The 12,680-nt window shown below is 55.5% G+C and overlaps 1 protein-coding gene across 8 annotated transcripts in view; it reads left to right on the top strand.

The window, feature by feature from the left end:
• APBA2 (amyloid beta precursor protein binding family A member 2) overlaps positions 1–11,861 on the top strand; it is a 266,585-nt gene extending 254,724 nt beyond the window's left edge. For all 8 annotated transcript variants that reach the window (XM_042988249.1, XM_042988243.1, XM_042988248.1 and 5 more), the window contains 3 exons: positions 1,088–1,207; positions 8,607–8,747; positions 11,178–11,861. In XM_042988249.1, the coding sequence (XP_042844183.1) occupies positions 1,088–1,207; positions 8,607–8,747; positions 11,178–11,249 (333 nt within the window). In that variant the 3' untranslated portion in view covers positions 11,250–11,861. The remainder of the gene's footprint in view (positions 1–1,087; positions 1,208–8,606; positions 8,748–11,177) is intronic.
• The last annotated feature ends 819 nt before the right edge of the window (positions 11,862–12,680 follow it).

The following is a 12,680-nucleotide window of genomic DNA, read 5'->3' as shown; positions in this document are numbered from 1 at the left end:
CCAGCCCAGCAGAGCGTCTGCCTGATGAGTGACCACCTAGGAAGACAGATGGTAGACACAGGAAAGGCCTCAGTCTGCAGTAGCAGAGGTTTTGTCTGCCTGGAGCTTCTCTCCGAGGGCTGCAGTTCCTGGGGTTACCTGGTCACCCAGGCTCTGATGGGGCTGTGCAGGGAGCAGGGTGCCCACTATATCCAGGCAGCTCTGAGCAGCATCCAAGGCTCACGACCAGCCAGAGGAACAAGCTGAAACTGCAGCCACATTGAGCCCTTCCCCCCGCAATCCTCACTTCACCCCCGCATTTAACCTCACAATAGGGGCCTGGGGTGCATCCTCTCTGGAGCCTGAGGTCACCCTTGGCTGCAGCTGGCCCGGTCTCTGTGTGGATGCTAGATCCCCCGGCTTACAGATTTTCTTTTTTCTTTTTTTTTTTTTTTAAACGTTTATTTATTTTTGAGACAGAGAGAGACAGAGCATGAACGGGGGAGGGTCAGAGAGAGAGGGAGACACAGAATCCGAAACAGGCTCCAGGCTCTGAGCAGTCAGCACAGAGCCCGACGCGGGGCTCGAACCCACACACCGTGAGATCGTGACCTGAGCCAAAGTCGGACGCTCAACCGACTGAGCCACCCAGGCGCCCCAAATTTTCACTGAGCTTGTCACTTCCTGACCCATCAGCAGTTTTGTCTGGAGGAAGGCTTCCCCATGATCCTTCCAGATAGAAAGTGCTCCTCTGCATGCAGTGTGGGGAGGGCCCCTCCCGCGATCCTCGGAGGGTGACCCTGGTGCTGTCTCTTCGGTTGTGTACAGTGGTTCTCAGGGCCTCGCCTCTGGCTCCAGGAGCAGCTTGTCTTCACATGGGTCAGAGGGCACAGCAGAACACGGTGGGCCACGGCACCTGTTGCCACGTGGGAAAGCCAGTGGCCCTGTGTACAGGTAGCACAGAGGGACGTAGAGGCCGAGAGGTGACTGACCCACCGGATCCAGGGGCCACCCCCCTGCCAGCCGACTCCTCCTCGGTCTAGGCCTGTGAGAGTGTGCTGGTAGGTGGCATCTAAGGCTCCCTCATGACCCCTTCCCCGCTCTGCAGGGTCTAAAGAACCAGACGCAGGTGAAACTCAACATCGTCAGCTGTCCGCCAGTCACCACGGTCCTCATCAAGCGGCCTGACCTCAAGTACCAGCTGGGCTTCAGCGTGCAGAACGGGATCGTGAGTCTGCCCTCTCCACCTTGGCCACCTTCATTGTGCACATGTGGGCCCAGATTCAGGGGGCTGGGGGGTGGCCGCTCTCTACCCACTCTGTCCCTGGGACCGCTCCCATCTGATGGGACAGGCCCCGGCTGGTGGGCACAGTGGCCAGCAGCCAGGCCACACAGGGCAGGAGTTTTCAGCAGCTCCCAGGGCAGGCCTGAGCCGGGAGGGAGGGCTGACGTGTGGCCTAGGAATGGGTCCTCAGGCCCTACGTGAAGCATCCTTGTCCCTGTCATGGCTGTTCTCGGCAAACGCCTGCTTTGGAGGAGAGGCAGGAGTTTTTTCCCCAGTGCAGTCTGGACACATACAGCCAATGGCAACATCTGACTCCCTGTGTTCAACAAACAGATATTCAATCATTTGCTCATTCATTTACCCACCCAGAGCCATTTGTGAGGTGTCTGCACCATGTCAGGCACTGAGGAAGCAGGAGGGTTTCCAGGAGGAGGTGATTCTTGAGTGAGTGTTGGTCTGCCCAAACATTGCGTGTTCCTTGGGCCAAAGCTCTGGTGGTGAATTTCCTTGGATATTCTTCCTGCAAAGGTCCTGGTGGGCAAAGACATGGCTGCAGATGGAGGATAGAAGAGGGGAGGCCAGTCATTTCCAGATTGCTTAAGGCAGCCCTGGTATTAAAGACCTGAGGAAGAGATTGTGCAGTAGGTGGTAGCAGTGTCATGTGGTGGGGAGGATGTGTGTGCCCACCCGTGGCCACAGAGGAAACACCATGGGAGAACATTCTAGAAAGGCAACTGTAAATGAGTCACAGTTTTCCCTGTTGCTGTCTGGTGCAGAAATGTGGAGAGGTGCACGGGGCTGGGGAGAGTTACAGGGGTTGGGCTTAAGGCCCGTTTCTGTCCCTTCCATGTTAGCACACACTTGCCACTATAACAAAGAGTGCCCAGATCTCGACACACTAAGAGCCAATTTCTCATTCAGACCATAGTCCACGGTGGGAGGGGTCTTCGTTCGACAGAGCCACTCAGGGGCCCAGGCTTGCCCTCACCTGGGTTTCAGTGGCCCCCACTAGCTGCTGTGTGTCTGCTTGGCACCTGCAGGAAGACAGGGACATGGCTGTGGCCCTTGCCATTTCTGACCACCCTCCCCGGCCAGACAGAACTCAGTCATTCACACCACAAAACGCAGGGCAGGCTGGGAAGGTGGCCAACAGTGCCTATGACAAAGAAGGGAAGGGTGTGGGGCCATCCGGCCAATGTTGGCTGCACCTTCCTAGCTGTGTGGCCCCGGGTGAGTCACTTAACTTCTCTGGGCTTTCCTCGAAATGTCGTTGTGAAAGTAATTAAGAAAACCTATAAAGTACACTGAGACATTTTTTCTGCAGAGAAAGGCCCCTTGGCACTTGCACCCAGGCATAGGTGCCCAGCCAGGCACCCAGGCACTTGCACCCAGGCATAGGTGCCCATGTCTGCATCCCCTTTGAGACTTCTGTCCAGGACAGTGTATCTGCCCCAGGAGCAGGCCAGTTGGTGGTCTGGCCTGGCCCTGCCCTGCCAACACCCTGCATACATAGGTGCCCTGGGCACAAATGGCTACCCCAGGGCCTCTGCAAAAAATTGACTGGGGTCCCTGCCTGTGGCTGCTGTGAACATTACGTGGATGGCATGGGCTCCGTGCTCAGGGAGGGGCTGAGAGTGGCCTTCTAGGGCCTACCTGAGTACCATTCTCTGGAGGAGCCTCCCTTCTGGGTTCCTGTCTGGTGGCTGAGGGAGCTGCCTGTTCTTGGGGACTATGAGCCCAGAACAAGCCCGATGCCCCTCCTCCCCACAAACACTTTTCCTTTCTTCAGCTTGTTTAATCACAACAGCCTGGGGCGCCTGGGTGGCTCAGTCGGTTGAGCCTCCGACTTCAGCTCAGGTTGTGATCTCACAGTTCATGGGTTTGAGCCCCGCATCAGGCTCTGTGCTGACAGCTCGGAGTCTGGAGCCTTCTTTGGATTCTGTGTCTCCCTCTCTCTCTGCCCCTCTCCTCCTTGTGCTCTTTCTCTCTCTCTCTCTCTCAAAAATAAATAAATAAACATTTAAAAAATCACAACAGCCCGAGGAGGAGCATGGGTATTGGTGAGGAGGTGGCTGCCTCACAGAGAGGTTTAGTAACTTGCTCTGGTCACACAGCTAGTGAGGCCATCTGGGACCATGGTGGAGGAGGCTGGGGATAGGGGGTTGGAAGGGGAGGGCCTCTTGTTTGCATTTGGTCAGTGGTGAATTAAGGCAAGCAGGAAAGTAAAGGGACACGTCCTTGGGGAAGTAGTGGTGAGGACAGATATGGGGGTTTGAGGTGAAGCATGAGCCTTCCTTCTCAGAGACAGGGGAGAGGAGTAGCTGGGAAGAAGGCAGGTGACTGAGGAGGGATGAAGGGGGGTCTCTGCAGGTGGGGTTGGCCATGCCACCTCCACATAAGTGGCTGGGAGGCTGAGGGCAGTGAGGAGAGCAGGGGGGCTTCTTGGAAGGTTTGGGAGGTGTGAGGCCCATCTACCAGGCAGCTGCCACCACAGCCACGGCTCAGCCACGTCAGTCATCTGTGGGGGCTGATGAGTGCCACAGGCTCCATCGCTCAGCAGGGGCCTTGTGGGAGGAGAGTGTTTGGGAGAACATTCTGGAGGCCTGAGGGTGCTGGCTATTCCTGACCAACGGCCTCCTCTGAGGACAGGAGAGCTATCCTTTACCCCTCACAGCATGCTCAGGTTGGAGTCGCTTCACCCAGCCTCCCCACAGGGGCCTGGCCTGCTAACTTTTCCCTCCATGTAGTGTCCTGCTGCCTTGCAGTACTGGAGCTCTCCCCTGGGTGGCGCCTCTCTCATGACCACCAGCCTCCTGTCCCCAGGGCCAGTGAGGCTCTCAGATGTGCCCTTCTCCCCTCACCAAGCCCCACCAGGAGACCTGGCTCCAGCTGGCCTGGGGCAGCCACAAGGCAGCCGGTGTCCTCCAAGCAGGCCAGCTGTGACCAGGGAGTCCCCTCAGCCTCCACAGCACCTGACCACAGCTGGGTGGATGGTGGCAGGATGCCTGGCTTGGGACCGGCATCAGTCAGCTCCTGCGCAGACCCATTGTGGTTTCCTGCCTTGATCACTACAGAAGTACTTCCTGCACCAGGTGGCAGTGGTTAATGTGCAGGGTAAGCAGTTAGCTGAAGGATGTCCCAGCACTGGGGCGTCTCAGTAAATCTTGGTGCTGTCCCATGAGAGGTGAGAGGGAGGGGTCCTCTGCACAGCTGTCAGTGTGCATGTGCACATATGTGTATGTGCATATGTGTGTGCTTGTACGTGTGTGCACACGTGTGTTTGGGGGACGTGCTAGCCTGGGCTCTGGCCTCCTCCTGGAGCTTAGTGACCCTGTCTTTCCTCCAGAACGAGAGGCCCCATGTGGCTAAGAAGCTACATTATGTTGTAGAATCGGCCTCTCTCACCCCCTTTTCTTTAGCCCCAGCTGTCTCCTAGGACATCCGTTTTTTGTTTTAATTGTGATAAAATTGATTATCATCTTTTAAAACACTGTTTATTTATTTTGAGAGAGAAAGAGAGAAGGAGGGAGAGAATCCCAAGCACACTCTGCCCTGTTAGCACAGAGCCTAGAGGGGTTCGATCCCGTGAACCATAGGATCATGACGTGAGCTGAAATGAAGAGTTGGACGCTTAAACAGCTGAGCCCCCCAGGAGCCCCTCGATTATAATCTTACCCATTTTCAAGTGCTCAGTACATTCACACAGTTGGGCAGCCAATCTCAAGAACTCTTCATCATGCAAAAGTGGAACTCTGCACCCACCAAACACTGACTTCTCATTCCTGCACCCCCCCGCCCCCGGCTTCTGGCAGCCACCATTTTATCTTCTGCCTCTGTGAACTTGACTACTCCAAGTGCTTTATGGAAATAAGTGGGATCAGACAGCACTTGCCCTTTTGCAACTGGCCTATTTGACCCCCAGCATAATGTCCTCAGGGTTCATCCACCTCGTAGCATGTGTCAGAATTTCATTCCTTTTTAGGACTGAATGATACTCCATTGTAGGAATAGACCCCATGTGGTCTTCAACTCATCCATCAATGGACATTGATGGGTTTGGGTTGCCTCCACCTTTTGACTGTAGTGACTCATGCTGCTCTAAACATGGGTGTGCAGGACTTCCATTTTTCCAGTCTATCTAGTTTCATTGTTGCCAGTACTCGGAGGCCCCCTGATCCATCTGTCTGGGGTGTCAGTCCATCTGTCTGTCAGTTCTAGGAACCAGGAAATGGAGCCACAACCATAGGGCATCCCTGTGGAGCTGGTGTCTGCAAGGCTGGTCCAGTTAGGGAATGGCATTTTCTGTCACCATTTCACAGAGGACTAAGGGACAGGGAGGTGAAGTAACTTGCCCTCCACACTCCCAGCTGGAGCAGAGGAGGCATTGGGCCTGAGGCCAGCTGTTGGGAAGAGCAGACCCACACTCCCACTGCCCACCTTCAGACACTTGTATGCAGTGGAAGGGTGTCAGGGGGAGCGTGTGCATGGATTTAACAGCATTTACGAGCAGTGCAGGGGCCAGTAAGTTTGTATCTAGGGCCCAGGGCATTAGTAAGCAATGTAAGTGCTCCTGAAGCCTTGATTAGGGCTTCAGTGGTGGGCCAGCCAGTCTCTCCTCTGACTGGGACTGCAGGGACCATTGTGCCCGCTGACAGTGGTGTGCCACACAGCCAAGTTCCCCTGAATCCTCTGGAAAAGTTTGCTGACATCTGAGTTAGTCTTGCACAAGTGCTTTTTCCATTTTCAGCTTCATTACACCCAGAGTACAGTGCATTAGTTTGCAGACAGGCCACGGATGACCCACTTAGCACTGTTTCTAAACGGATCCTTCCTCTCTCTTTCCACACCACCATTCAAGAAATCAAGATGTCTCCCACTGGGAGACACCAGCCTTCTCCCCCACGGAAGTGCACCCCGTGAAGTTGGAATGCCTCACACCCTGGTTCCTGTGGGCACCTCGTTTGGGAAGGCTGGGACCAGTGTGTGTGTGTGCATGTGTGTGCTTGTGTGTGCACACGGCCTTCTCCTCAACACTTCCTGCTCCCCTTCTGTCCTCTCCATCTGCCTGACCCCCAGATTCCAGCCGGGGTCACCTGCCAGGGTTGGGATCCATCCTCCCGGCAACTCCCTCTGAGGGTGCAGAGCTGTTTTCTCCTCCCTCTTCACCTTCTGTCCTGAACCTCCGTGACTATGGAGGAAGCTGCCACCAGGGATTGAAGATTGCACCTTCTCTGGTGTGTCTCCTTCCCTGCTGTGGCCGGGAGCAAACTGGGTTCTTCTTGGTAAGGCTGGGAAGTGAACCAGGTCACCCCGAAGCACCTTCTTCAGGATCTTCAGAGAAACAGTTACAGTGGGGACAAAATGCCCTTAAATCATTTGGGAGGGGGGAGGAAAAGAATAGGAGTTACTCCTTAATTCTTGTATGGAGAATTTGGGCAGTCAGGCAGGCAGGGAGCTCCCCGTTTCTGGAAAATGGGTAGCCACGGCTCACCCTGCTTCTCTCCCTCTGCCTACCCCCTGGTTGAGCCTGGACTGTACCGAGTGCTCAGGTTCCAGTACTGTGACCAGCTCTGGGCAGGAGTCCAGTTGCCTGGGCAGTGGTGGCCTGGGACTATGACATCAGTCTGTATATATGTCCTCTACCAGAAAGACAGGGACCCTGAAGGTTGGGAGGGACCCACTTTTTAAGTTGGTTTAGAAAGGCCTGTGGCATTAGTGACAAGACAGGATCCACAAAACAAATGACAGATGGGAATCCTGCATGTGGTGCCAGGGCCAGCCTGTGGTCAGTGGCCTTGTAAGCCTATGGTGGCCTTAAAAAGTTGCCATGCCAGGTCCTAAGGGAGAGAAGGGGAGGCAGGCAAGTGGGGGAGAGCTGTCCTGTTTAAGGGGACGGTCATTCCCCCCAGCAATTTGGAAATCAGAGGCCCCAGCTGAATGAGCAGGACTGGCAGGGGATTGGATGAGGAGTTGGCCTGACACAGGCAGGGGTCCTTAGGATGAGGGCAGGGGGTGTGCACCACAAGGCATGGAGGAGAGTCTTGGGTCATGTAGAGCCTTGCTATGGAATGAAAAGAACAGTGAGTCAGGAAGAAGGGCTTGGCTGTCCCCCTGCATCTTCCACCACCTGTGGTTATGCCTCCTGCTGGCAGGCTGGCCCTTGACCTCTTAGGGTACTGACCAGAATGACCCTTCCTGACTCTGGGTTGGGGTTCCCTGCCTTTTCAAGTCTAAAGATGCCCAAAAAAGTCACAAAATCCTCAATGAGATGAGAACTGTTTTGGTAGTGTTTCCTGATTGAGGAAAGCAGACCGTGAGGATAAAGGGCCACCGTGAATTCCATGAGGCCTTTAGATGACGTGGGTGGCCCCTGGGCACTCTGGGGACGGGGTCCTGGCAGCCTAGGCCTCTGCTGCCTGGCTCACTCTCCAGCACGGGTGGTGGGGTGCAGCCTTCCAGGGCTTCTGAGATAATGCTGAGGAAGGGGCAGCCGGGGTCTAGGCAGTGCCAGCCGCAGTGCCTGTGGTCAGGTGCCAGGGTGGGGCAGGCAGGAGAGACCTCCGGTGGCCAGCGGGTTCTCAGGATGCCTCAGCTCCAGGGTCCCTGCTGTTGGACCTGCTTCTGCCCTTGCACTGGGTCCTTGGAAAGTGCGGTGGGGAGGCACCTGGTGTCCTCTCTGCCCCCGCCTGCCTCCGCATCTCCAGGACTTGGGCACTGCTCCTGTGGAGCCATCAGAGTGCAACTGGCCCCCCTCCTCTCCCTGAGCCAGCAGCTCCCATCTGGGACCTGCTGCCCTCTCTGCGTTGTCTGGGCGGGCGTCCACCTTTCTGATGCCACTGTCTTTAGTGAATCCACAAGTGGGTGCATTTCACAAAACTTAGGGCCCTCATCATTTCCCCCAGCTCTTTCTGTTTGTTGGCTCGTGAATGCATCCCCTCCTCTTGTGGTGGGAACAGTGATTTCTTCAGTTCAAAGAGGAGCAGAGTGTGGCTGGTGGAGAATCTTGTAGGATGTGCTTCAACTGCACACACTACCAGTACTCCACACTCCCCTGACCCAGGAACAGAGGCTCTGGGATGGCTGAGGGGGCAGGGCCACTGTAGGGAATCTGAGGGCCTGCAAGGGTCTCCCACAGGCCAAGCTGTTGACTTTATTGTTTTTAGCCTATTCCAAATCATAAATGTGCCCATTGGTGAGTCAGCAGATTGCATACATAAGCAGTTGTCCTGTGGGTTTCTCTTTCTGCATGATTAATTTCCCTGCTTCCGTGTTTGGGGACAGCAGTGAGCTCCTTGTGGGCATGGTGAGGACTTGCATGCTGACCTGATGCGTGTCTGCTTAGATCTGCAGCCTCATGAGAGGGGGCATCGCAGAGCGAGGAGGCGTCCGAGTCGGCCACCGCATCATTGAGATCAACGGGCAGAGTGTGGTGGCCACAGCCCATGAGAAGATAGTCCAGGCTCTTTCTAACTCAGTTGGAGAGGTAAGGCCATGCCTGTCACTTTGCTGGAGTTAGAACCTGAGTCCAAGGCCATCTGGGCCCTACATTTCCATGACTGACAGCTGTGTCCTGAGTGGGGTATGTGAGGTGCTCAGGAAAGCCACTGGTTCCCCCCCCCGCCCCCGCCCAGGAATACCTGCCTTCTCAGGAGAGCCATCCTTGCTGGAATCTTGGAGTGTGTCTGTGCTAGTCATGTGCTTCCACCTTGACCTGTGTGACCCACCCCCTCTCTAGGGAGCCCTGGGCACCCACTGAGCTGCTGGGCTGGGCCTCTCACCCAGGGAGTACCTGTGACGAGGCTGAACAGCTGCATTTGGCTGTTCACTCTGGCTCTGTTTGTGCAGCCGACAGGAGGGCAAAGGTGGCTGACGCCTTTTCTAGAACTGGATGTGCATGCTCAGTCTGGGAGCTCTTCCTTCTGCAGGACCCCTGCCCTTCCAGGGCACGAGGCTCTGGCCACCCCAGAAGTGGGGTTACTGCTCCGCCTGCTTCCTGCCGTCTTCCCATCCACAGAGCAGGCCAGCTGTGGCTGATGCACCCTTTCCTGCTTCTCTGGCTTTAACCTTCCTCCTCTTCTACTTCTTTCTGGCATCGGAGCAATGCCAGCCTGAGGTGGACAAGGGTAGGAGGAGAGGGGCACAGTTTTCCTCAAGGAGTTCACAGGTGAACAGGGTAATTTGGGGTGAGAAGTGAGGTGCTCGGAGTATGTGAAACAGAAGGAGGCCTCACCCAGCACGAGTGTGTCTAGTGGGTCGGAAGAGGGGTCTGTTGCAAAGGGGCCCGTGCTGGGTGGGAGTTTGCATTTAATTCTGAGGGCTGTTGGGGGTCCCCCCCAGGGCTGAGCTGGGCAGAGCAGACTCAGGCTCTGTGGCCATGTGGGGAAGAGTGTGGCTTCCATTTTGGTAGCCACTGGGGGTGAAGCTTGGTCCCTGGGTGGATGCTGTTTCTGAGGGGGTTTCTGACCACAATTCCTGGGGTCTACTCTGTTTTTTGTGAAACTACCAGGCTGGGGAAGGAATCCTATTTTCCCATAGATTGATGGTGGCTGATGGCTGGCTCTCAAAAGGGAGAGGGGGCCAGGTTGGCACCATTAGTGTCCTTTTTTACAAAGGGCTTCCAAGGAAGGAAAATCTGATGTTTGAAATGGCCACCCCACTGGGGCGATCAGCCTCAACACCTATGAAGAAGCCAGTGGAGTGAAGGAGAAATGTTTTCAGCTCTTCAGACCTGAGATGAATTGATATTCAAAGAGGCACAAAAGTGGCCAAGGGTGTGGCTAGGAGACTGAAGTATCTGCCTGTGTTTTCCACCATCCCTGAACACATTTGGAAAATTAGTTCCTCGATAACAAGACTTGAGGTTTGGGGTGGGTTTCAGATTGAGGAATTACACAGAATATTCTTGTGGAAAAAGCCATGCTGGGGGTGCTGGGTGCACTAAAATCTAAATTGATCAAACATATCCTAGGGGCAGGGACAGGCAGGGGGCAGGTGACACTGTAAAAGCCATCTGCACAACTGGCTTCTCTGGGTTGGTCACCCAAGGGCCTGAGACCTGGTTGCTTGAGGAAGGGCGGCCCCCGGGAAGGCCACACCATGCACCGTCCCCCCCTGCCATAGGTCACCTCTTGCTGGGCACCCAGGAGGGTGAAGCTAGTGGCACCCGTGCCAGCCACACCTCCCAGAGCCCCAAGGCCTGAGCCTGGCACAGCCCTGGGCTGGCCCTGCTGGAGCAGAAACCACCTTTTCTGTGCATCCACTGGTCTCATTCTTCTTCCCAGTGCCCTCACAGGATTTGGGGGGATGTGCCCCACAAGGGCAGTCTCCCTGGGGGGCCATCTTGTGCCTTGCTTGTGCCCCCGGGCCCCCTTGGATCCAGGGAGGGAGGCCAGGCCCCCAAAGGCTCATTTGCTAACTGAACCCCAAAGGATGGAGGGGCCCGAGGTCCCTGGCCCTCCTCCATATATTCTCAGACCCCAGAACCCTCACTTTTCCCTGGCTGCGTGGGAAGGACTTCAGAGGCCTGGGAACCCCCCAGCCTGCCTCCAGCTGAGTGGGCAAATCATAGTCACAATTAAAAATCTGATTTTTTGCCCTTCTGCTGTCAGCTTGAGCTGCAGAAAAAACTAGCACTTGAGCTTGTGTGAAACCCTCTGAAGACCCGGATGGGGAGGTCCAGTAAGAGCATACAGTGTCAGGAAATGCTTTCTAAACCTCCATTGACGAGGTCATTTCTCCTGTACTCTGAAAGCTGGTACTTTGCACAGAAAACCCTCGGGGGGTTTCTGCAGCCAGCCAGTTGCTGGAGTGTTTGTTCTCACTTGATTGCATCAGGGGGAGGAGAGAGGCCTTCAAGGGGAGGGGAGAGCCGGGAGCAGCGAGAGTCTGTTCAGCCCCTGTCTCTCATTGACAGATCCACATGAAGACCATGCCTGCAGCTATGTTCAGGCTCCTCACGGGCCAGGAGACCCCGTTGTACATCTAGGCCCACCCAGCCTGCACCGCCCAGCCCACCTGGGTTCAGAGGAGCTGGAAGGCTGGACCCAGGACTTGACCCCTGACCCCACAGCCCACCCAAGGACACTGGCTTCTCTGAAGGGTGTGCCCTCACGACCCACTTATTTTTTTTTTTTTTTTTTTTTTTTTGGACAAAAAGGGGTATCTTTTCATCCAAGGAGAGTCACAGGAACCAATCTGTGTAGAACAGTCAAGTGTTTTGCCGCATTCTGACCCGTTTCCTCACTGCGACGGACAAGGGTGTTTGTCTGTAGCTCTGTGTGGTGTGGAGTGTGTCTTTCCTCCCTGAAGCCGTGGAGAGCAGACGTGGGCGCTTGCGGACACGGCCCTGGAGGGGCCCCGCGAGGACAGCAAGCTCTGGGGGGCCAGTGGCCGTCCCTTCTGCCCCCCCCCACCCATCTGGGGGCCCGGGGTGCCTCGGGGGAGGGCACCCTGACAGTCCCGAACAGCCCCGAATGGGCCGATTCTGCCGCTGCGGCAGGCTCTCGGGGTGTGACTTGTAAGTGACGTCTGGGAACATGTGATTGTATTTAAAGAGGAGGGAGACGTTCCTGAGTTAAATAAAAGATGATGGCTACAACACAGAAACTCCATATTTATTTAGATAATCTCACGGTTTTGACTTTTACTTTGACAAGCCATTCTTCAGACTTCAGGGTTTTCAGATGACCTGTCGCCACGCCTGCCGCTCCTGTCCTCTCCTCGAGGCCACCCCTTCCCCCTCAGACCCCACCTGCCGGGACACACTGGCTCCTTCTCCCAGGGACGGGGGGCACAGCTTCTGCCCTCTATTTAAAAATCTCTGTCTACACACACGCATTCACACACGAGCTCCCTCCCCCACCCCCCAAAACCAAAACCACCCTGGGAATCTCGGCCCTTCCAGGGGCAGCCAGCGGTGAGCGCAGATCACTGGGCGAGCCAGGCGTCACCGCGAGAAGTATTACAGCGTGTGTAAATACGGTGAAACGTAGTCTAGTTCAGTTCCTTCGAGGTCAATGTTAACCGACGTCATTTTGTCTGGAAGTCTCTTTTTTTGGCCCAGGCCTTGAAGAATACACTGTGACTTAAGAAGCCTTACCATGCAGTAACTAAAGCTTTAGGATTACTGTATTCAAGGAGTGACCTGTGTGTTGCATGCAGCCGACCTTAGGAAGACTCGCTAATATCACTAATAAACTGAAGTCATAATAAAAAAGCTGTGTGCGTGGCTGGTTTGTCAACTGAGAAATGGATGCCCAGCTTCCCTCAACCTCAACACCTCACAGCACGGCTCTACAACGGTGCCATGTGCTGACGGCATCCCCTTCCAGGCCAGGGCCTCCGGGGGCCCTTTCCAGTGAGGTTGGAGAGGTAGGTGCTCCAGGCACCAGATGTCAGGCCGGGCTGGCCGTGCAGT

The sequence above is a fragment of the Panthera tigris genome, chromosome B3 (assembly GCF_018350195.1).
Source record: "Panthera tigris isolate Pti1 chromosome B3, P.tigris_Pti1_mat1.1, whole genome shotgun sequence".
Classification (NCBI taxonomy): domain Eukaryota; kingdom Metazoa; phylum Chordata; class Mammalia; order Carnivora; family Felidae; genus Panthera; species Panthera tigris.
This window is presented reverse-complemented; position numbering and strand designations above follow the sequence as displayed.